Source organism: Hippocampus bargibanti, linkage group LG14 (assembly GCF_051943395.1).
Source record: "Hippocampus bargibanti isolate YZ-2025 linkage group LG14, ASM5194339v1, whole genome shotgun sequence".
Classification (NCBI taxonomy): Eukaryota; Metazoa; Chordata; class Actinopteri; order Syngnathiformes; family Syngnathidae; genus Hippocampus; species Hippocampus bargibanti.
Window position 1 is genome coordinate 10,158,102 of NC_142747.1, and position 22,588 is coordinate 10,180,689.

The 22,588-nt window shown below is 42.6% G+C and overlaps 3 protein-coding genes across 8 annotated transcripts; 2 read left to right on the forward strand and 1 right to left on the reverse strand.

The window, feature by feature from the left end:
- Positions 1-156: 156 nt before the first annotated feature.
- On the forward strand, positions 157-5,967 carry sarm1 (sterile alpha and TIR motif containing 1). 3 transcript variants are annotated; one of them, XM_089013731.1, is made up of 9 exons: positions 157-470; positions 894-1,298; positions 2,274-2,892; positions 3,355-3,567; positions 3,665-3,756; positions 3,975-4,301; positions 5,056-5,245; positions 5,400-5,521; positions 5,603-5,967. In XM_089013731.1, the coding sequence occupies exons 1-9, from the start codon at positions 247-249 to the stop codon at positions 5,703-5,705; spliced, it is 2,295 nt and encodes a 764-aa protein (XP_088869857.1). In that variant the 5' UTR covers positions 157-246; the 3' UTR covers positions 5,706-5,967. The 3 variants fall into 3 exon arrangements, 2 of the variants coding, with proteins under 2 accessions (XP_088869857.1, XP_088869858.1); XR_016117163.1 differs by lacking the exon at positions 5,056-5,245 and having other exon boundaries at positions 5,603-5,617; XM_089013732.1 differs by having other exon boundaries at positions 157-1,298.
- Positions 5,968-6,153: 186 nt separating this feature from the next.
- Positions 6,154-12,304, reverse strand: slc46a1 (solute carrier family 46 member 1). 2 transcript variants are annotated; one of them, XM_089013738.1, is made up of 7 exons: positions 12,111-12,304; positions 9,824-10,146; positions 8,077-8,468; positions 7,524-7,996; positions 7,075-7,158; positions 6,850-7,006; positions 6,154-6,779 (listed from the first exon to the last, which is right to left on the reverse strand). In XM_089013738.1, exons 2-7 carry the CDS (start codon positions 10,136-10,138, stop codon positions 6,728-6,730), a joined length of 1,473 nt encoding a protein of 490 aa, XP_088869864.1. In that variant the 5' UTR covers positions 10,139-10,146; positions 12,111-12,304; the 3' UTR covers positions 6,154-6,727. The 2 variants fall into 2 exon arrangements, with proteins under 2 accessions (XP_088869864.1, XP_088869865.1); XM_089013739.1 differs by lacking the exon at positions 12,111-12,304 and adding an exon at positions 10,262-10,279.
- LOC148888242 (solute carrier family 13 member 2-like) lies at positions 9,951-22,528 on the forward strand. Of its 3 annotated transcripts, none has more exons than XM_089013734.1 (13): positions 9,951-10,081; positions 12,916-13,044; positions 13,162-13,298; positions 13,384-13,628; positions 13,713-13,751; positions 16,157-16,331; positions 16,447-16,569; positions 16,643-16,852; positions 18,911-19,005; positions 20,082-20,197; positions 20,270-20,431; positions 20,621-20,758; positions 21,088-22,528. In XM_089013734.1, the coding sequence occupies exons 2-13, from the start codon at positions 12,946-12,948 to the stop codon at positions 21,214-21,216; spliced, it is 1,668 nt and encodes a 555-aa protein (XP_088869860.1). In that variant the 5' UTR covers positions 9,951-10,081; positions 12,916-12,945; the 3' UTR covers positions 21,217-22,528. The 3 variants fall into 3 exon arrangements, with proteins under 3 accessions (XP_088869860.1, XP_088869861.1, XP_088869859.1); XM_089013735.1 differs by lacking the exon at positions 9,951-10,081 and adding an exon at positions 10,138-10,381; XM_089013733.1 differs by lacking the exon at positions 9,951-10,081 and adding an exon at positions 11,440-11,683.
- Positions 22,529-22,588: the final 60 nt, after the last annotated feature.

Consider the following 22,588-nt stretch of genomic DNA (forward strand, 5'->3'; position numbering starts at 1 on the left):
TCGTTGAATCACAAACAAATTTGTCACCAATATATGATAGACGGATAGATATGGATGGATGGATAGATGGGGGGAGAGAGAGAGAGAGAGAGAGAGAGAGAGAGAGAGAGAGAGAGAGAGAGAGAGAGAGAGAGAGAGAGAGAGAGAGAGAGAGAGAGAGAGAGATGTAGGTAAGTACGTAGGTGGGTGGGTGGATGGATGGATGAATATTGAATCATGATGATCCCATGAATATTATATTTGCTGATGGGTCCAGTAGAGGGCCAGTCTGTTTTTTCCCAAGCCCTGCTAAATTGCAGGAGAGAGGGGGGAGGGTGTGTTTCTTTTACCAGAAGCTACATCCCGGTTGTTTCCACGAGCGGCGGGCGGTGCAAAGTGCGACCCGAGCAATTCGCCGGAGGACGCAGCAGGCAGGCAAGCATCTCGCGGATGCTGCGGAATATTGCTGAGCTGTGCCAATGCCGTGACAGGTCATTTTCTGTAACTGTTCGAGCGGCGTTTATTTATTTTATTTCGATTTAATTGTACATTAATGTAAAAAGTAAACCGCGCATCGATGGTGAGAAAGTGTATGAGAAGAGGAGCAGACAAAAGGACGATCTATATGTTTGGTACTTCATTTGCGTACCGGCTTCTGATCATGTTTTGATTATTTTACATCTTGGAGGATTTAAGACGAACCCATGCAAAGTCGCCCATTGCTCATTTTGATGGGGAAGTTGTCTCTTGGGATTAATAGCACAGGCCTTGTTTGTTTGCAATGAACGAACTGGATCGAACACGTCACCCATTCTTGTAAACAAAGCCAGTCACCCTTGCTTCTGCCGGTAGATGCTCTTTTGTCTCACCTTCTTCCTCTGGAGGCTCTACAGACATTTGTCCGTCATGTTCAGCTCAGACCGGCTCACGGTGCCGGAATGCGTCAGTCGGCTCCAGCGAGGGAGGAGCGGCTCCGGGGCCGAACAGCAGAGACCGGTGTCACCGGGGATCCACGCCGACGTGCAAGCGGCTCTAGACGGCTCCCTCCCTGCTTTGCGCTTCGCCATCCAGCGGCTCAAACGCGCCAAGGAAATGTCCGATTCGGATGAGACGCGCAGGGCCATCGCGGATATATACCAGTTGGTCGAAGAGGCCTGGGTACTACCGGCTGTCGGGCGTCAGGTGGCCGAAACGATCTGCAACAGGATCCGGCTGGACGGAGGCCTGGAGCATCTGCTGCAGCTCCAGCAGACTCCTGCTGTGGAGATCACATATGAGTCTGCTAAACTACTGGAGCAGATACTGGTCTCAGACAACAGGTATGATTGGACCTCTCAGTGGACAATAAATTATTTACACGCTCATCCAATGGAGGAGCAGGAACAAGCTTCCCAATGATGCAGAATTATATGGAAAAGAGACGTTCTAATATGTTTAGAACTTCTTTAAAAAAAGGGGGGCGTTTTTTTAAAATCTTTAAAAAGATGTATTATCGTATTTTCCGGTGTATAAGGCGCACCCAAAAGCCTTGATTTTCTTCAAAAGATGCCCCTGCGCCTTATAGACTGGTGGACCTTACATGTGAAGTAATATTGAGCAACGAGGTCTGGCAACTACTGTCAGCAGCCACAGACTCCATTTCCCCCATAGAAGTAGTGCGTAACCTCAGCCTCTACTGTAGCACCTTATATTTGGAAAACTATTATATATTTAAATATTATATTTTTCATTCATTCACGGTGCGCGTTACAGTCCGGTGTGCTTTATATATGCAAAAAGTTTGAAAAGACACCATTCAATGGGGGTGTGACTTAAACTCCGGCACGCTTTATACACTGGAAATACAGTATACAATTTTGGGTCGATGAACTGCTAGTTATAAAACTTCAGTCTTTAAATTTGTGTGAAGGACAGTCGGTAAAAGAAATTAGCAGACTATAGTGATGGGGATGAAATTATCGTAATTTCCAGACTATAAAGCACATTGGATTATCAAATGCCCCTTCAATAAATGACCGTTTAAAACTTTTTCCAGATATAAGGTGCACCGGATTCTATATCGCACCTTCAATGACTGACACATGTTAAAACTTTTTCTGCGGTCAACTTTTGAAAAAAATGGAAGGCTTTTAGGTGCGTTTTATAATGCTGAAAATACAGTACACCAAGTAAAGCTTGTCCAATCGCTTCGTTTTTTTCATAAACATGGTCCTGTTATTGCGTCCAATGTGTTTTTGTTTATCAAAATTCAGATAAAGTACATAATCGTCACATTTTCCACCTCGCCCTGACAGAGATTATGTAGCTCGTCTGGGACTAGGGGTCATCCTCAACCTGACGAGGCATCAAGAGGATGCCCAGCTAGCTCGCAGTGTTTCGGGAATCTTGGAGCACATGTTCAAACACACTGAAGAGACGTCCGTGCATCTCATCACCAACGGCGCCCTTGATGCTCTGTTGTACTGGTGCCGAGGCACAGACCCCACCGTGCTGCGTCACTGCGCCGTGGCCTTGGCCAACTGCGCTATGTACGGAGGTCACCGCTGCCAGAGGTGGATGATTGAGAAGCAGGCTGCCGAATGGCTCTTCCCCCTGGCCTTTTCCAAAGAGGATGAACTCATCCGATTCCATGCGTGCCTGGCCGTCACCGTCCTGGCGGCCAATAGAGAAATCGAGAAGGAGGTGGTGAAATCCGGCACGTTGGAACTGGTGGAGCCCTTCATCGCATCCTTGGATCCGGATGATTTTGCTCGCAGTTTGTCGGACAGCGCTGACTGCATGCAGGGGAAGACGGCGTCCGACCTCCAGCATCTCCTGCCGTTGCTGGATGGAACAAGACAGGAAGGAAAGTGCATCGCCGCATTCTACCTCTGCGTTGAGACCAGCATCAAGTCCCGTCAACGCAACACCAAGGTACACTCGCTGTCTGCTTTTCTGTGGTGGCACGATGGATGGGTGGATCATAGCTGTGCCTCACGTTTCGGAGGTCAATCATTAAAATTTGGCCTTGGCCTACCAATGTGGAGACTTCTGTCCCCGTTACCAAATATCCATCTCTGTTCTGAATCGCTTTAACTTCACAAGGGTCGCAGGGAGTGCTGGAGCTTATCCCAGCTGTTTTTTAAGCAGTAGGCAGGGTACACCCTGAACTGGTTGCCTACCGCAGAGCTCAGATAAACAATCCAAGCATATAAAAGGAGGTTTATAGAGTCATTTTGAGAAATAGGCAGACAATGAAAGATTTATTTGCCTATTTAATTTCACGCGTCGTGGATGAGCAGGTTGTCTGGCGACCGAGTAAATCATGTACAGGCCATTAAAAAGGAATGATGCCAGATTGTGTGCAATATAAAACAACAACCTGCCTGGTTCCAGATTTTCCAAGAGATTGGAGCGGTTCAGAGCCTTAAAAGAATCGTCATGTACTCCAAGAATGGCACGGCCTCCTCCTTGGCCAAGCGCGCACTGAGAATGATGGAAGAGGAAGTGCCCAAGCGCATCTTGTCCAACGTGCCTAACTGGAAGACCTGCGAGGTGCAGACCTGGCTGCAGCAGGTCGGTTTCAGTGCATTCTGCGACTGCTTCCAGGTCAGTTTTGACTTCCTGCTCTTCAAAAAGTTAACTCGAATTGATTTCCAATAAACTGGCATGTGTCTGATAAATTTGCATCTGCCTGATGAGCCAGGAGCTCCAGGTGGATGGAGACCTCCTTTTGAACATCACAGACCAAGAGCTGAGCACAGACCTGGGCATGACTGCCAGCCTTTGCCGCAAGAGGCAAGTTATTTAACTGAGCTGATACAATAGCCCAATAGATTTACACAGCAACTTTAAAGTCAAACCAAATATCTGTTCGTTGAGAGATGCCAAACGATTCAAAGAGTGTCAAAGAACTACTTGGATACTCAAAATCAGAGTTCACCACCTTGTGTCAACCAAGTTCCATCACTTCCACCACTTTAGGATGAAATCTAGTGGTATATTTTTTCTTCCAGGTTTCTCAGAGACCTGCGTGTGCTAAAGACTTACGCTAACTATGCCACATGCGACCCACACAATATGGCTGACTGGCTGACGGAGACGGACCCTCGTTTTCGCCAGTACACGTATGCCTTCGTCCAGTCTGGGGTGGACCGCAACAACATCCAATGCCTGACGGATCAACAGCTCCTGCAGGACTGCCACATACTCAACGGAGTCCACCGGGCCAAGATCCTGGTGGCCAGTCGGAAACCGATGAGAACGTGCAATACAGACGCCCAGCCTATGGGACCGGATGTGTTCATCAGCTATCGCCGGACCACTGGTTCACAACTTGCTAGGTCAGAGCGGTGGGATTACAATGCCTCTTTTGTGTCAATTATAGGACACAGAGAGAGAGCCATCAGTATAAGGCACACCGGCGTATAAGGCGCACCCCCAATAATTGGTGTATTTTCAAACTTTTTACAATGCTTCTTTTGTATAAATTATAGGACACGGAGGGAGAGAGACATCAGTATCAGACGCACTGGACTAAAATGCGCCCCTTCAACGAATGAAAAAAAAAATCCAAATATAATATATAAATATATATAAGTTTTTCATATATTGGATTGGATTGGATTGGATATGCCTTTATTAGTCTCACAGTGGAGAAATTTCCATTTCACAGCAGCAAAGTGATGAAAGGAATATATAATATATAATATAATATAATATAATATAATATAATAAAATATAATATAATATAATATAATATAATATAATATAATATAATAATTTATAATATATAAAGCACACAACATCATAAAGCTCTTCAGTAGAGGTTAGGGTTACGCAATACTTCTTCTACAGGGGGAAATGGAGTCACTGGCTGCCGACAGTCGTTGTGAGACCTGTTGTGGCTCACTATTACGTCACATATCGGCGCACCTGCGTCTAAGGCGCACGGTCATCTTTTGAAGAAAATGAAGGCTTTTGGGTGCGCCTTATACACCAGAAAATATGGTAGTTTGTTGGAAGAGGAAAGTGTCTCTTGTCCAATTTGCTTTGTTCTGACTTGCACATTCTCAATCCCTTTATGATCAACAAAAGCCTCCTCAAGGTGCACCTGCAGGTTCGAGGATTCAGCGTTTTCATAGATGTGGAAAAGCTGGAGGCTGGAAAATTTGAGGATAAATTGATTCAGAGTGTCCAGCGGGCTCGAAACTTCATCCTGGTCCTGTCCGCTAACGCTCTTGACAAGTGCATGGGGGACACGGCAAAGAAAGACTGGGTTCATAAGGTCAGCTCAGCGTTGGGTTCTAATGGTTCTTGGTTTTGGTCGACGGGATCCATCTAAAAACACTGATGTTAAGTACTTACGTGATCATACCAACTAAACTCTTCTAAAGATGTGGCACAAAAATATTTTCTCATTATGTCATCTGATGTTACAGGAAATAGTCACCGCCTTGGCTGGAAAGAAGAACATTGTTCCAGTCACGGATAACTTTTTATGGCCCGATCCCACATCTCTCCCAGAGGACATGAGATCTATTCTCAACTTCAATGGTATCAAGTGAGTATCCATTCATAGCTAACAAAGACATTGCGCATCCTTGATGATTAATTTATCGCTCTTGTCTTTTTTTTGATACAGGTGGTCACACGAATATCAAGAGGCCTCGATCGAGAAAATCCTGCGCTTTCTCAAGGGAAACCAGGACCTTCTGGATAGCTCCAAAGAGCACAAGAAGAAATGAACGCATCTGGGCCAGAATAACTCTTACTTGATGCCAAAAGCAAGTGGCCAGAAGCCTCCTCTATTTCCCAATGGTAAAAGCTTATAGGAAGAATATATTCCAAACAATAACATGATGTTTTGCATTGTGCATAAAAACTGCGACTCCCATGTTTTTAAATCACGTGTCATCAGGTTCAGCGTCTGCCTTTTTTGTCTCAGGAACAGGAAAAGGGTTAACGCTCATGTTGTTCGCAATATTTAGTCAGCATTAGAATGTCATTTTTGTTGCCATTACATTGAAATAAAATTATTCAAAGTATATCACACAATTTGCCTCTGCTGTTGGAATATGAAATAGAATATTGTGGAGACCATTAAACTACCCGTTTAAATTTATTGTTCCAATGTCCCCCCCACACCCGAACAACTGAAAAAATATACCAGTAATTGAATTGAAGTTTGGACATTCCTTTATTTTATTATAAAAATGTAATATTTTAAGAAAGAACACATCTTCAATAGAGGTGCTAATTATTATGGAGGGCTGTGTCGATATTTTACTTGCCTTGGACAATTATATACATTTGAATAAAATTGACTGTTTAACAATCAGGTTTTAGCTATTGCACTTGTTCGTTATGGGAAATGATTTATTTATTTTTTTGTTCATGACTGGACGGATTAAAATCCATGTAAATAATTGTTAGCATTGGACAACCATCTCAAAATATGACATTTACATTGAATGAAGTCACACTTGCAGGCACTTTGATGATTCATAATGCCCAGAAATAAAAGCACCAAAAAATAAACATAAAAAAAATTCCCTTCATTAAGTTTTTGCATTGGCAGGATAGATTTTAGTGAACGCAATCATTAATGTGTTGGCTCTGACTCTTTCAAGTAAAATGGCTTACTAGGGAGAATGCTTTGTTTTCCTCTTTTTGCCACATCGTGATCCCGTGTCTTTAGTTGAGATTCTCACCCCGAAAACAACCACAGGATTAACTTCCCATTTTTAATTGACGCTCCGACAGCAGGTCACGACGTTTTGGGGTTGCTGTGCTCTTTCATCTCAAAACAACGCAAGGTCCTGCAACACATTGGCATCCATTTTGAGTATCCAAGCATTTTGTCTCGATGGAGCCAAAGAAGAGACTCACCCAATGATTCCGGCTGGGATGAGGAGGACGATAGCAGCAAAGAGAAAGGCGAAGCCCTTCATGATGTGCAGCGTGGCGGGATAGACGGCGTTGAAAACGCCACTACCCACGAGGAAACACACGCTCTCCACACAGGCCACAGAGGAAAAGAGCGCACCTGGAAGAGAACATTGACATTAGCATGCCGCGCTACTTTCCTGTTCAGAAATGTGACGATTAGCTGACCTTGTTCAGAATGGCTCACCAGCTTGGATAGTTTGGATCTGAGTACCGGCGTAGCAGCCACAAAGAAGAACAATAAACCGTAACCTAGTGACACACAAAGTCGACATTGGAAAGTTGGAAATAATATTTGATTACACATAAAAAAGTAAACGATGAATTAATCATGCTGCATGTCTCTGAATTTGTATTGTTTTCGACATTCTGATGTGAAGATTTGATTGCATGCATAGTTCGATATGATTTTATTTTAGTGTATCAACTCCAAATTGTTGCTCTAAATTGACCATAGTTGTGTATGTGCATGGGAGAGCTTGTTCGTCCGGATGTGTTCTGTGACCGGCTTGTGACAGGTCCAGAGTGTGACGTCGTTTTCAATAAGCTCCAACTCACCTGAAACGAAGCACAATAGAAAATGTATGTTGTGTTTTTTCACATGCTCACATATATACCTGTGAACATGAGCAGAGTGCTGTCTGCAACAGCGAAAACCAGCAGCCCAGCAATGTTGGAGACCAGACTAATGACGGTCACCCATGAGTCCTCCAACCAGCGCAGCATGACTTTCAATCCCAGCAGGCTGGACAGGTAGCACAGGTGCAAAGCTGCCGACCCGTAGCCGATGAACGTCGGTCCCCAGCACAGCGGCGGGCTAAGCTCGTACAGAACGTACAGCTCACGGCTCCCGATGTGGACGCTCACCACCAGGAAGAAGCAGAGCATGTAGAGCCACAACTTGCATCTCGGGAACTTTCCGCCCCCCTCGCTAGCCCTGCTGGAGAAAATGTGCCACACGGCTTTGTGGTGGCGAATGGTGAGAAGCTTGGCGTTGGGGTCTTTCTCGACGGACTCAGTGACAAACAGAAAAGCATACAGAGCCGACGCCAGGCTTGTCGCCAGGACCAACCAGAAGGGGTTGATGTAGCTAAAAATATCCAGAAAAAAAATGCCGTTTAACCGTGGAAGCAAATTCATGACAACAAAAAAAAGGTGACATTTATTTACCCTTGCATCCGCTTCCAGTGACCTCCAATAATACTAGCAAACATCCCTGAGAGGCCAATACAAGCCTCTAAGACAGCCACTCTGAAAGTGCGGGCTCTTCTGTCGGTCGTGTCGGCCACATATGCAAAGCAGGCGACCAGTATAGCATTAAAATCCCCCGAAAGTCCACTGAGCAGTCGACCCAAAAGGAAGAAGGCCAGCGGCAGCTTGAGGTACATCACCACCAGGTAGACCGCGATCTGCATGGCCAGGCCAAGGTTGGGGATGATGAGGACTGGCCTGCGGCCTGCAGAGTCACTCCACGCGCCCAGGAGAGGTACCACCAGCAAGTCTACAGAAAAGCCCGCAATATTGATGTAGAGGTTCCAGTGAGCTGTAAGGGTTTCCACTTCCTAGAGAAGAAAAACAGTGGGCAAAAGCCGTCAGTGAACAAATAAAGATGAAGAAAAATAGTACAGTTCACTTGACTTCAGAGGTTGGTTTTAAAAAAAATATGGACATTTTGGACATGTTTGGCAAATGTGCCCACTGGGGAAAACCCATGTAAGCATACGGAAAATGTGAAACCTGAATTTGAACTCTGAATCTCATAACTATGAGACAGAAGTGCTAACCGCTATAACTCCATACTGGGTCATGGGGGAAAGGCAGTGTTGATCAACCTTGATGGATTCAAGGTGAATAGTTGATCTTAGAAAAAGCAGACGACACACCACGTGACAAAAATGTCACACCAAAGTGCTTTATATGTGTATGTATATTTAAGTAATAATTATCATGTCTCAATTTACTCAAAAATTTACTTCATGTGAGACCAGAAATGTATTATTCAAATGTATGAATGGCAATTGCTTGATACACAGGTTTAGTGTCCCTTTTGCCCTGAAGTGGAAGACCATCCAATTGTTTCTCCTGTCACGACACATCGGGACACATCGTCAGTAGTGTGCCATCGTCAGTAGTGAGAGATACAGAGATGTATGTATGTCTGTCTGTCTGTCTGTCTGTCTATCTATCTATCTATCTATCTATCTATCTATCTATCTATCTATCTATCTATCTATCTATCTATCTATCTATCTATCTATCTATCTATCTATCTATCTATCTATCTATATCTCTACCTACCTCTCGATCTCTCTACCTCTATCTCTACCTCGACCCTCTCTATCTCTCTACCTCTATCTCTCGATTTCTATCTCTCTATCTCTATCTCTCGACCTCTCTCTCTATCTATCTATCTATCTATCTATCTATCTATCTCTCTCTCTACCTATCTCTCTCTATCTATCTCTCTCTCTCTCTCTGTATCTCTCACTATTGACGATGGCACACTACTGACGATGTGTCCCAAATTCACAACCTCCCATCCCTGAGGCACAGCTCCCACACCACTCTCAACATCAAGGCTAATCTCATGTGAGGACCATTGGCACAAATGGACAGAATAACATCGCGTCCAGTGTTCCATGATTCTCATTCTTGGCAACAATTGATGAACAAAGATATATTTCTAAATAAATATTAGGACAAATTAAGTATACTCTGGACATTTCAGAGTAGAATATGTATTTACACTGCGAGACTAATAAAGGCAAATCCAAATCTAAATCAATACACTTCCGCGTGACGTCATTTATTGTTGACAGTGTGCTTTAAATGTGCCGAGTGGGCTTTGTTATTTTCAAACCATAATAAAAGAAGAAAGATATGCAACATCCCCGGTTCCCAGATTGCGCACGTTGACCTTTTGGAGAGCATCTGGCCCCGCGGAGATGTTGCCGCACTCCGACCTCTTGGAAGCGTTGTAGCCGAGGTCCTCACTAATTCGGTCCCACAGATACTGCGTGATTAGCGGTGCTTGCAGAACCACAGAAAACACCGACAGGAACATGACGGGCTCCACGGACACCGGAAGCGGACACGCAAACGGCGGTCCCCCGGGCTGAGACGTCGGCGGCGGCGGCTCGAGGTCCTCCTCATGTCCGAGCGAGAGGTTTGAGCCGTAGGTATTCACTTCCTCGTCGCCGGGGAGTATCGCAGTCGTGTCCGGCTCGATCATGTCGACCTCTATCAAATAAAAATGAACTACGAGCTTCACTGACGTGTTATAAATCTCCCTATACGCCCGCGGCACCGACAAGCCATCAAGGGAAGCGTTTTCGTAGTCGCGTTGTGTTTTTACCTGATAATCTAAAAACCAAATAGCCGAGTTTTTTTTCAACTCTACCGAAACGACGAAAGGAAACTTGATTGAAAAATGATGTGAGCTTCACGTGGGAATTAGAGACACCACCTGGACTTGGTAAGTATTACAACGTATTCAACATCAGGCAAACTGTCTTCTTTTCCATTTGGCCTGAATGTAGAGACGTGTTTATTCCAACGGCTAACAAGTGGATCTAACTCAAACAGAAAATGCAGTGAAATATATGTGACATAAACCAGCCCCCTCCCGTGCACCTGCTGGGTGAGATGCCTGGTCGTAGTGCCCGCCACACAGCCCCCCCCCCCCCCCCCCCCCCCCCCAGAACACCCAGGGAAGGTCAAGGTGAACATTTTGCAGGGGGCTTGACCAGCCTGCCACAAGGACTACGCAGTCCGTCGTTCATACATGTCCATTAAAAAAAGACATTAGCTTAATCCGTCAGGGTTATTCATTGTGCATTTTCGATTTGTTTTTAAATTCCACTGAAAGATCAATACCTTCCTCTTTTATGTCTTAGTTTATTCATTTTGGAGAGTAATGTAATGTCTATTTTCCTTTTAATCATTATCGTTACCAATTATTTTGCTGTGCACACACGAGGTGAGCAACTTTCACACCTCTACACATGCAGATGCACACAATTGGTCAAGCCAGAGGTCGGTCTGGTTTGTCTACATTTCTTGCTTTGTCAGAATTGAATGGAAGACACTACATTGTCCTGTGAAAGTCGCGCCCACGTGAGTCATTTACAAGGCAATTAACCTTGTTATCAAATGCGACTTTGTCCTTTCATGTTCTCTCTGAGTTCAGTGGCTCGGAGTGGTTTTTGTACTTTACCACTTTCTCTATTAATTTTCAAATTTCACATTTAACATCAATATTGATGTATAATTTGTCCTGTTGATATATAATTTGTTCTTGTGCTACTGCCTATAACCGAATGAGGCTATTGTCTCCTTACAGGCAGGCAATCTTTGAATCATTTTTCTTTATCTCCCGTCACACGATCCATACTTGGCAGAGTGTCAGATTACGATTAGTTTTCTCTGCTTTTATTGTCAACATTGCACATCTTATCTGAAAACACATGGGAGTACACGTGGTCCCCTTTCTCCCTTTTAATGGTTCATTTGGAAGGGTTAATTTTTAATGCATTTCAGAGTGACAGAGGATGTGAACTGCTATTTAAACTGTGATCTTATTTGATATTGTCTCTTTCATAGAATAGATGTGTTTATTTTTTGGGGGGCCATTGACTCTTTCAATACTTTGAATGCTCAGCACAACTTCTCCATTATGGCTGGATTTTTCACAAAGATATGGATGTGCAGGAATTATATTCTAATAGTCGTGACACCTCTTCTACTGCTACCTCTGCCTCTCGTCATCCCCACCTCGGTAAGAATGGCTCACATTTAGGATTGATGCTCTTGATTTATGGACCAGAGGAACTACTCCATTACTTTTGAATGGTCACTCACAGCACAATTTATGAGGTGCTCATGCAAGCGAACGAGATGCAATTTAAGAACATTATCACTACAAAAACAAACATGAGATTATTCCTTCCTGTTATTTCTATTGATTTTCCCTGCATGCGTCACATTCAGAAAGAGAGATCATTGTGATGCTTTCATTCCACATTTGAGGTGATATTGTTAAATAAAACCATTGTCCCACAATGGCAGTTGTCAACGTGATGGAAACGTGTGATACATAGCTGTATGAATCAATACCCTTTGTGGTCTTTGTAGCTATTTTACCCATAATTCAAAATACACAAAATGACTTCATCACATTTCATTAACAAGAAAAATGTTCCTACCTAGTGCAATGAGACTGAATGTAGTCCATCAACCAGTTGTAATAGACAACGCAAGTTGTGAATGGTAAATAAAAAATGAGCAGAGCAAACTTGTTCTAGATGATAACAGGATACCAAATTACGGCACCGTAATATGCCACTGGCTCATTATTTTTCCACACACCACTCCTCATATAGCATGTCCGTTGCTGGGCGAAGGTACGGGGATTTTTCACAGGCCAGATTTTAAAATGACAAACTGAATGCTGATGGATTTGCGTGAATTTATTGCTTTACCCGACATATGTAATCATATGATAATGACTGTGCCCTTGTAAGAATAATCAACACATATCATATTAATATAACAATGTTTTATTGCATCCCTGCATTCGGAGGCCCTGAATGCAGGGGTGTGTGTGTTTATCTGTATAGATGCTAATCTTGTCCAGGAAGCAGCTACCATCAGTGACCACACACTGTATAATTATCTAGCTCGATAAATCATAATAAAACAATCATTTTGCTCATTTGAGAAATTCTACATTAAATACTATTAAAAAAATATTTGATAAGAGATTGTTCATGTCCAGCCTTTACTTTTTGCTTTCTTGGCGTTCAGAATGTATTCGGCTGTTCATTTGTAAGTAATTTAGTCTTGTTATCTTGCTGTGTGAAGTACATTGCCTTGTGTATGATGCATTGTGCTACCTACTGTCAATAGAATTAGTTTCCTTGTCTAGTTTGTCAGTGTTTCATGCGTGAGCGCTATTTACTCAGTTCGGCGGGGTGTTTTTGTCCTTTAATCGTACAATATGTGTTTCAGGAGGCAAAATGTGGCTTTGTGATCATCCTGATGGCCATTTACTGGTGTACAGAGTGCATCCCTCTGGCTGTGACGGCCTTGCTCCCTGTTATACTTTTCCCCATGATGAAGATTATGGGCTCAGATGAGGTATCTGCAACTGTACAGGACATGACATTTTGTGGGTCTCTACTTGAACAGGAAGCGACCGAATAGCTGTTAAAGCCAGATTTCCTAACATGTGGAATATTTATCACCATGGCCCAGGTATGTATCCAGTACCTGAAAGACTCCAACATGCTCTTCATCGGTGGGTTGCTGGTGGCCATCGCTGTGGAACATTGGAACTTGCACAAGAGAATTGCTCTCCAGGTTCTGCTGTTTGTCGGTGTAAAACCTTCACTGTAAGACTGCAAATGCTTCTTTAGTATTGTAGCTTTTTTCTTCTTCAAAAGAACAGCATTCTAAATTGGTTTCTCGTCTTTCCAGCTTAATGATTGGCTTCATGGGAACCACTGCTTTCCTGTCCATGTGGATTAGTAACACAGCATCCACGGCCATGATGCTACCTATTGCGAATGCCGTGCTGCAGCAGCTCAACGACTCGGAGGCCAATGCAGAAGAACATGCAAATGAATTCCAGGCTTCCAGGGAAGGCCTGGAAAATCAGAGCTTTGAGATGACTGACGGCAACGAATGCAAAGGCGAACAAAATCACAGCGGGGTCAACATGGGTGGGTGTGTCAACCTAAGAATTTGCGAAAGGGATTAATGGTTTGCTCATCGTTTTCTCATTGACTTGATTTATGCCTTTACAGATGGAGAGAATATGGACGTGACAGATACTGAGGTTTCAAGTAGGTTTTTACTGTTTGCATTATTTTTGGGGTGACAAGCATTGACACAAATATACTATGATAGAACGTTGCGGGTGGTGGTGTAGTTTTACTAAACGGAGATGACAAAATGGTTCAAATACAAAGTACATAATGACTATCTCTCTCTCTCTCTCTCTCTCTCTCTCTCTCTCTCTCTCTCTCTCTCTCTCTCTATATATATATATATATATATATATATATATATATATATATATATATATATATATATATATATATATATAAAAAATTAAATCCTCGTCTCACCCACCATGGGTGGTGTCTGTCCCCATTTCAGCTCGGGTCCTCTACCAGAGGCCAGGAAGCTTGAGGGTTCTGCGCAGTATCCGTGCTGTTCCCAGCACTGCGCTTTTCTGGACCGAGATATCCGATGTTGTTCCCGGGATCTGTTGCAACCACTCGTCGAGTTTGGGGGTCACTGCCCCAAGTGCTCCGACCACCACAGGCACGACTGTCACCTTTACCTTCCAGGCTCTCTCCAGCTCCTCTCTGAGCCCTTGGTATTTCTCGATTTTCTCATGTTCCTTCTTTCTGATGTTTCCATCACTCGGAACCGCTACATCCACGACAACGGCTTTCCTTTCCCCTTTATCTATGACCACGATATCTGGTTGGTTGGCCATTACCATCTTGTCAGTCTGTATCTGGAAGTCCCACAGGATTTTTGCTCGGTCATTCTCCACCACCTTGGGAGGTGTTTCCCATTTTGACCTTGGGGTTTCCAGTCCATACTCCGCACAGATGTTTCGGTAGACTATGCCAGCCACCTGGTTATGGCGCTCCATGTAGGCTTTCCCTGCCAGCATCTTACACCCTGCAGTTACGTGTTGGATTGTCTCAGGTGCCTCTTTGCACAACCTACACCTTGGGTCTTGCCTGGTGTGGTATATCCCTGCCTCTATGGCTCTGGTGTTCAGGGCCTGCTCTTGGGCAGCCAGGATGAGTGCCTCTGTGCTGTCCTTTAGGCCAGCCCTCTCTAGCCACTGATAGGACTTCTTGAGATCAGCCACTTCTGCTATGGTTCGGTGGTACATCCCGTGTAGGGGCTTTTCCTCCCATGATTGTCCCTCTTCCAGCACCTCATCCTCTGTTCCCCATTGACTGAGACATTCTCTGAGTACATCATCCGTTGGAGCCTTCTCTTTGATGTATTCATGGAGCTTGGATGTTTCATCCTGGACAGTGGCTCTCACACTCACTAGTCCCCGGCCTCCTTCCTTACGGCTTGTGTACAGTCTCAGGGTGCTGGACTTGGGATGGAACCCTCCGTGCATGGTGAGGAGTTTTCGGGTCTTAACATCCGTGGTCTGAATCTCTTCCTTTGGCCACCTTATTATTCCTGCAGGGTATCTGATCACTGGCAGGGCATAGCTGTTTATTGCCCGGGTCTTGTTCTTGCCATTGAGCTGGCTTCTGAGGACTTGCCTATATATATATATATATATATATATATATATATATATATATATATATATATATATATATATATATATATATATATATATATATATATATACTTGTATATCAAAGACATTTTGCAATCGAAAAGGGTTTGGAAAGAAAAAAATGCTTGGAATATCTGCGCAAACTTATGGACTACATATGGCAATTTGAAATTTTGGTTCAATTGGGGTGTCAAAGCCATTTTTTGCCGCGGGCCACATTGTAGTTATGGTTTCCTTTCGAGGGCCGTTATGAATTTGGGGAACCCATTAGAATGTTTAAATCCCTTCAAATATTACATATAGAGCACACAGCAAATTAATGAATAACTCGTTTTGAAATCTGAAGTCAAGAATAATGACTTTTATTGTGGTTGACATCCAAAAATATGAAATTTTGGCTCAGATTTTAGCAATCATCATGGAATTTAACAAGTTTGATTTGCTTTCGCGGGCCAAAAAAAATGATGTGGCGGACCGGATTTGGCCCGCGGGCCTTGACTTTGACACCTGTGCTCTATAGCAAGCATCGGTGACATTGAAGTGCTTGACTTGCTTTCACGGGCCAAATAAAATGATAGAACTTGACTTTGACACCTGTGAGCTTCAGGGTTTGTTTTCAGTTTAAATGCATTGATTTTGATATTAATGTGATGTCATATCGAAGAAAGATGATCAAACAGGAATTCAGGGTTTGTAATTTATTTTTATACATAATACCTGGTGTCCTCTTTATAAAATTTTGATCTATCCAAATACTCATCGAAAAATACAAACCAACAATCTAGATCCCAATGAAAAGTACCCGAATTTTATGTAATACAGTAATGCTCAAACTAAAACCAAAACAAACTGTAATGACATCACCCCTCTCAGCCCCGACTCACTCATTGCTGCCGCAATAATAAAAAAGTCTCTTTTCAGAACATCGCGCTTGGAGTTCAGAGAAGGCGGCACAACGGAAAAACAAACGGGAGCAGAAGTACATGCAACTGACCAAAGGCATGAGTCTGTCCGTGTGTTATGCTGCCAGCATTGGAGGGACAGCAACCCTCACGGGAACCACACCCAACGTCATCATGAGGGGGCAGATTGATGAGTACGTCATTGCAAAATTTATGGGCGTAGCCACCTCATGAGTACAGCAAAAATTTGTGGCTTCACCAAAGAATGCTTTTTCACCCTGAAATATGACTTTCCACCTTACCCCATAGATTATTTCCAGAAAATGGCGGCATAATCAATTTTGCAAGCTGGTTTGGATTCGCATTTCCCAACATGATTCTCATGCTTGCTTTGGCTTGGCTGTGGTTGCAGTTTATGTTTCTCGGCTTGAAGTAAGTGTGGGTCACTTATAACAGCAAACCCCTACGACAAAGAATCAACGTAATTTCTTGTGCTTTATTACAGTATGAAACAGTCATTTGGGTGTGGTAAAAAGAATGCAGGTGACAAGGAGGCCTACCAGGTAATCAAAGATGAGTACAAAAAGTTGGGCAAGATGAGCTTCGCTGAGGGCAGTGTGCTGATTATCTTCATCCTGCTGGTTCTTCTGTGGTTTACCAGGGAGCCTGGCTTCATACCAGGCTGGGCCACTGTTCTCTTCAACCAAAACAAAAAGTGAGTATATATAACAAGGTCGATTGAAATATGCTCCCATTATCCATATGATCGGACTCCGAGGTTAATGGTTATTATTTTTGTAGGAAAAAAATCAAGTGTGATGATGTTTGCATGCTCTAAATGACAGGTGTCAACCTCAAGGCCCGGGGACCGCACCTGGTCACCCATGTCATTTTATGTGGCCGGCAAACGCGAATCTTCCATGATCCTTGCTCAAATCTGGACTGAAATGTCAACTTGTCATGTGTAATAAATAATGCAGCCATTTTTTTTACCGTATTTTCCGGTGTATAAGGCGCACTGGAGTATGAGGCGCACCACCAACGAATGGTGTATTTTCAAACTTTTTCCATATATGAGGCGCACCCCCAACAAATGGTGTATTTTCAAACTTTTTCCATATATGAGGCGCACCCCCAACAAATGGTGTATTTTCAAACTTTTTCCATATATGAGGCGCACCCCCAACAAATGGTGTATTTTCAAACTTTTTCCATACATAAGGCGCACCGGAGTATAAGGGGCACCTTCAATGAATGAAAACAAATTCAAATGTAAGATAAATATATATATACATTTTGCAAATATAAGGCACAACATTATATAAGGCGATACAGTCGAGGCTAGGGTTACGCACTACTTCTACAGGGGGAAATGGAGTCGCTGGCTGCTGACAGTAGTTACATGACCTGTTGTGGTTCAATGTTACTTCACATATAAGGCGCACTTGCGTATAAGGCGCAGGGTCATCTTTTGAAGAAAATCAAGGCTTTTGGGTGCGGCTTATACACCGGAAAGTATGGTATTTATTTTGTTACCTTTTACACTCAAACCAACAGGTGACTGATTTCAAACCTAGTAATCCGACAATTGAATTTGTTGTGATAGTCATAATACAATGTAATTGGATTGGAATGGATATGCCTTTATTAGTCTCACAGTGGAGAAATTTACATTTCACAGCAGCAAAGTGAATGATGAAACATGAATAATAATAATAATAATAATAATAATAATAATAATAATAATAATAATAATAATAATACATTTTATTTTCAAGTGCCTTTCAGAGCTCTCAGGGACACTTTACAGTCACATACAAGCATAGAAAAAAAAACAGATACAATAATAAATAAAATACAATTACAAATCGTCTGTGTAAGCTCTCAGTCGTACAGGAGTGGTCCATCGATCAGAAGGTTTCTTCAACCGTCATCTGTACAAATTTGTACAGATGACGGTTGAAGAAACCTTCTCATCGATACAATTACAAATAGAAATAAGAGATAAAGCTACACAGAAAATGCGATTTTTAAATAGGTGGTAATTTAGTTGGTTTCATCGTCAAAATTGGCCCTTAGAATGAAGACGCAACTCCAAAGTGAAAAAAAATGACTATGACACCCCTGTTAAGTATGCACATGTATAAAAAAGTATGAAACTCATTCACTGCCGGATGTGCAAAAATGCGTCCAGTGCCAGCGTTTTTGTCATTGTCACTTGAATTCCAGGAACCACAGAATATTGAGTATTGGGACTACATAAACATTCATTACAGAATTAGAAACCTGAGACTCTCTTCTTTCATCCGGAAAAAAGTTAATTCCTAAATTATATGGGTCTGGAGTTATTTGAGCTTGAAATGAGGGAGACAGTCCAAAATACAATACGATACATACATATTGGTTTCGAGAGCGCTTTAACAACAGCTGAAGCTGTAACTAAGCGCTAATGTAAAAAAGGAAAATGCTGCTCCAGAGGCCATGGCCAGCGCTTTATTGGCACCCAAGCATGAAAAAAAAAAAACGATCAAATTTGGGAATGGCGCTCTGTCATATTATCAAATTCCAAATAAATTTGTGAATGGAAGTGAACGAGTTAAAGAGATGTTAATCCTGACTAACCATTGTACTGAAGTGCTGTGTTGAATTGCAATTCTGTACTTCATTTTCGCAGGGATGGGAAGTTAAGGACCAGGAAGTGTGGAAGATTTTTCAATCCCCAAATTGCACTTTTTTACACATGAAAAATGTTGTACATGTGTTTACTCCTCAGATACGTCACAGATGGCACAGTGGCCATTTTACTGTCAGCACTGTTCTTCTGCATTCCCTCAAAATTTCCCAGATGTGGCAGATCGTCCGAGAACGGTAGGCAAGCTGTTCACCCGTTATCTACTGTGTACAAGTGGAGGGTGCATTTACAATCTGACAGTAGTTTTTAGTTGTACTTATCTTTAAAAACAACAAATGTATGAGTGATAGCTGGGTCTTCGCACATGGCTCTGCGTCGAGTGAAGGAAATTTCCAGCTGGCTTGCCAAGCGAGGTTTTACAACCACGTCTGTCCTCTTTTCCTGTGAACTATAACACATAAAGATACCGCGTGGAAGTTTTAGGGCTTCTTCAATGCACTTTAGCTGATTCTGTCTTTTCGAAAAACTGTTATCAGATATCCTTCCTGATTTGTAGCCTGATATCTTCAAGGTGAAGTTTAGACAGATGACAATACTGTAAATTGCTTAGGTGTGATAATTTCTTTTGCCAACTGAAATGATGCATACTCTGTTCCTTGCAATGAGTTTGTCTTTTATCGACACAAAATGAATTGTACAAACTCATTCACTGCCATTCCCGAATTTATTTGGGAATTGAAAAGCATGATGTGGAGCGCCATTGCCAAATTTGTTCTGGTATTGGTTTTTCTTGCGGGGGGAGTGTGGATCAAGCTCCGGTCAGACCTCTTGCAATGTTTTTCCCTGCTATGAGGGGGCAGCATTTGCCTTTTGCACAGCCACCCCCACTTTCATTGCAGATAATTTCCGACCCATATAATTTAGTAATTGACTTTTTTTTCTGATGAAAGAAGAGAGTCTCAGGTTTCTTACGTTCCATTGAATGTTTTTGCAGTCCTAAAACTCAATACTCCATATAGGTCCTGCAATTTGAGTGAAAATGACGCAATCCCTGTCACTGGAGTGGACACATTTCCAGTGAATGATTCCAAAGGCAGTTTTGATGTGCCGCTCTCCATTTTGTGGAAAATTTCCACAAAGCCATGAATTTTGAACTGCTGTCATTGCATCGTTTATGAATGATAACATTTTATGTTTTCTTCAAGGTGTGTTTTTATGATCTTTTCATGTTGCGTGTGAGAGCTTTTACAATGATTGGCGTTTGACCGAGCCGTTGTTCAACTGATTTTTATTTTTGTCGTTGCTCAAATAGACAGCCCATCTGAAGTCGCTCCTCCTCTCCTTAATTGGGATACCGTTCATGAGAAGATGCCTTGGAACATCATTTTGCTCCTGGGCGGAGGCTTTGCCTTAGCCCACGGCAGTGAGGTAAGCTTACGCCCCATTTGGAACTCTTCCGACAGCCATTTGGACTCTGTGTCTTCTTCCGACTCGCTTAAGGTGTCTGGGCTGTCCAAGTGGTTAGGGGAAAGTCTCATCCCCCTCCAGAGCATTCCTCCTTTTGCTATCTCCATCCTGCTGTGTCTATTGGTGGCCATGTTTACAGAATGTTCCAGCAACACTGCTACAACCACTTTGTTTCTACCAATACTCGCCGCCATGGTAGGAACCAACACTTGACACTGTCTAGTTTACACCGCCAATTCGCTCCAAATGAATTGTGTGTGCGTGTGTTTGCGTGCGTGTGCGTATGTGTGTGTGTGTGTGTGTGTGTGTGTGTGTGTGTGTGTGTGTGTGTGTGTGTATATGTACATCAAATCATTTTCATTGTTTTCCCCATGATGCCCCTAGGCCACCGCCATCAAGATCCACCCACTGTACGTCATGTTCCCCTGCACCATTGCCGCTTCCTTGGCTTTCATGCTGCCTGTGGCCACGCCTCCCAACGCCATCGCCTTCTCTTATGGCAACCTTAAAGTCATGGACATGGTGAGGGCTTTGGGCAACGTCAAGTCTCAGTGTGTGTGGTGCTTAGTGTACTTTGGATCCAAAGATCTGGAATCCAATTTTGGATTTAAGCAGTTTATATTAATCCGCTGTCAGATCATATCATATCATATCATAACATATAATATAATATCATATCATATTATTTATTTGTAAAAACAAAAGAGTCCTCTTCTGTCTTCCATTGGAAAGTGAGCTCACAGATACACTGTAAAAAGTAAAATCAAGACAATATGTCCATCGTACTGCCGTTATGCAACATTCGGTGCACCCAAGACACAATTCATGAATGGTATTTTTTATACTTGCAGGCCAAGGCTGGATTCATTCTGAACTTCCTCGGAGTCATCACCATCAACATTGCCATTAATACGTGGGGGGTCGCCATGTTTGATCTGAACACCTTCCCCAGTTGGGCAAATGTTACGACAAATCCTTGAATTTAATCTCAGGGAAAACTGCACTCGCAAATTTTGCTCAACATTTAGGCCTAATTTGGCCAAATTGACTTGCAGTCATGAACACTGTGACTTTTTTTGTAGCATAATACCGTGGAAAAAAAGTGTAATTTGTCACGTCTATTAGAACCTGACACTACAGTACGACAAGGAATCTAATTTGAAGATTTTACACTAAATTAAGCCCACACAACCTTCCCGTGATGTATCAGTGGGCCACTACGATAAATCGTCCTGCATAGTTTCAAAAAAAAGATGAGCTTTATTGACACTTTCATAGAGAAGTCAATTACACAAAAGTAAAACAATTCTAAATATGATGCCCTGTATCATGAAAGTAAACTTTGTGATGTTTGACATCCAGTTTAGAGGGTGTCAATCAAAATGAAATATAATTAGGTTTGAAAGGCAGAATATTTCATACAGTTCAGTGGACTGTGCAGGAGTAACTCATAAAATGTCCAGAGAGTATACATTATTGATTCTATTGTCCCAATGATCATATTTTAATCGGAAACAAACAAATGGAATTCAGAAGTATATTTATTATTATGCCAGGAAGTTAGTGAAGTGTTATTGTTTGGTAAACTGAGGTTACAAACGAGCTGATATGTTTCATATGCATGGACCCCCGACCTTGACCGTGTGGAATTATAACAACGGAATGGAAGTTTTGAAAATGTGGTCGTTACTTTAAAATTGATTTTAGGCTTTTTATTATATTTTACCTTTTTTTCATACGAGTTACGTTGAGCTCCCAAGACAATACATTCTGGATGTGTCTGGGAAATGCGCACCGGTTGAATCAACTGAGCTCCAATCACCTTTGACCTCCTCCCTGCACAGGGAGCACACAGTCTCAGACTGGGACAGAAGGCAAATCCCTTCAACAAGGTCAATGTGGGAGTAAAGCTAACTGATTGAAAGGGAATTTGGGTCTAAAAAACTGATTGGAATTATTTCATCAAGCGCTTTGGCAGTGGGCCACATGTCTGCCAAATGCAGAAGGGATGTGGAAAATTGTGATTTTTTTTTTGCATGTGTCCAACTATGCTCATTGTTCCTCTGGATAACATTGACGGGCATCGTTTGACATCATTGCGGGGACGGTGGCAGTGCGTCGCAAGAGGTAAGGCAACTCGCCACTTGAGTTTGAATACTTTTGGTCCTTGCTCTCATTCACTGTCTATGCTTTTATCAGCTTCTGAGGTTTGGTTTTTGAGCATGTGTACATTCTCATTTGTCTCTCTGTGAGTTATAATATTTTGATAAATGTGTTACTCTTTTGACCCGATATTGAGCTTACCTTTTGAGGAGACAGCTGAGTGTTTCATCATTATATGTATATTTACCC

Coding starts and splice junctions, on each gene's coding strand:
- sarm1 (XM_089013731.1), top strand. CDS start 247: ATGGGTCCAGTAGAGGGCCAGTCTGTTTTTTCCCAAGCCCTGCTAAAT. Junction 1,299..2,273: donor ATACTGGTCTCAGACAACAG/GTATGATTGGAC, acceptor TCGCCCTGACAG/AGATTATGTAGCTCGTCTGG. Junction 5,522..5,602: donor CTCAACTTCAATGGTATCAA/GTGAGTATCCAT, acceptor TTTTTGATACAG/GTGGTCACACGAATATCAAG.
- LOC148888242 (XM_089013733.1), top strand. CDS start 11,582: ATGGCTGGATTTTTCACAAAGATATGGATGTGCAGGAATTATATTCTA. Junction 13,045..13,161: donor AGATTATGGGCTCAGATGAG/GTATCTGCAACT, acceptor ACCATGGCCCAG/GTATGTATCCAGTACCTGAA. Junction 20,759..21,087: donor ACCTTAAAGTCATGGACATG/GTGAGGGCTTTG, acceptor TTATACTTGCAG/GCCAAGGCTGGATTCATTCT.
- slc46a1 (XM_089013738.1), bottom strand. CDS start 10,138: ATGATCGAGCCGGACACGACTGCGATACTCCCCGGCGACGAGGAAGTG. Junction 7,997..8,076: donor CACTGGAAGCGGATGCAAGG/GTAAATAAATGT, acceptor GGATATTTTTAG/CTACATCAACCCCTTCTGGT. Junction 7,159..7,523: donor CACTCTGCTCATGTTCACAG/GTATATATGTGA, acceptor GTGTGTCACTAG/GTTACGGTTTATTGTTCTTC.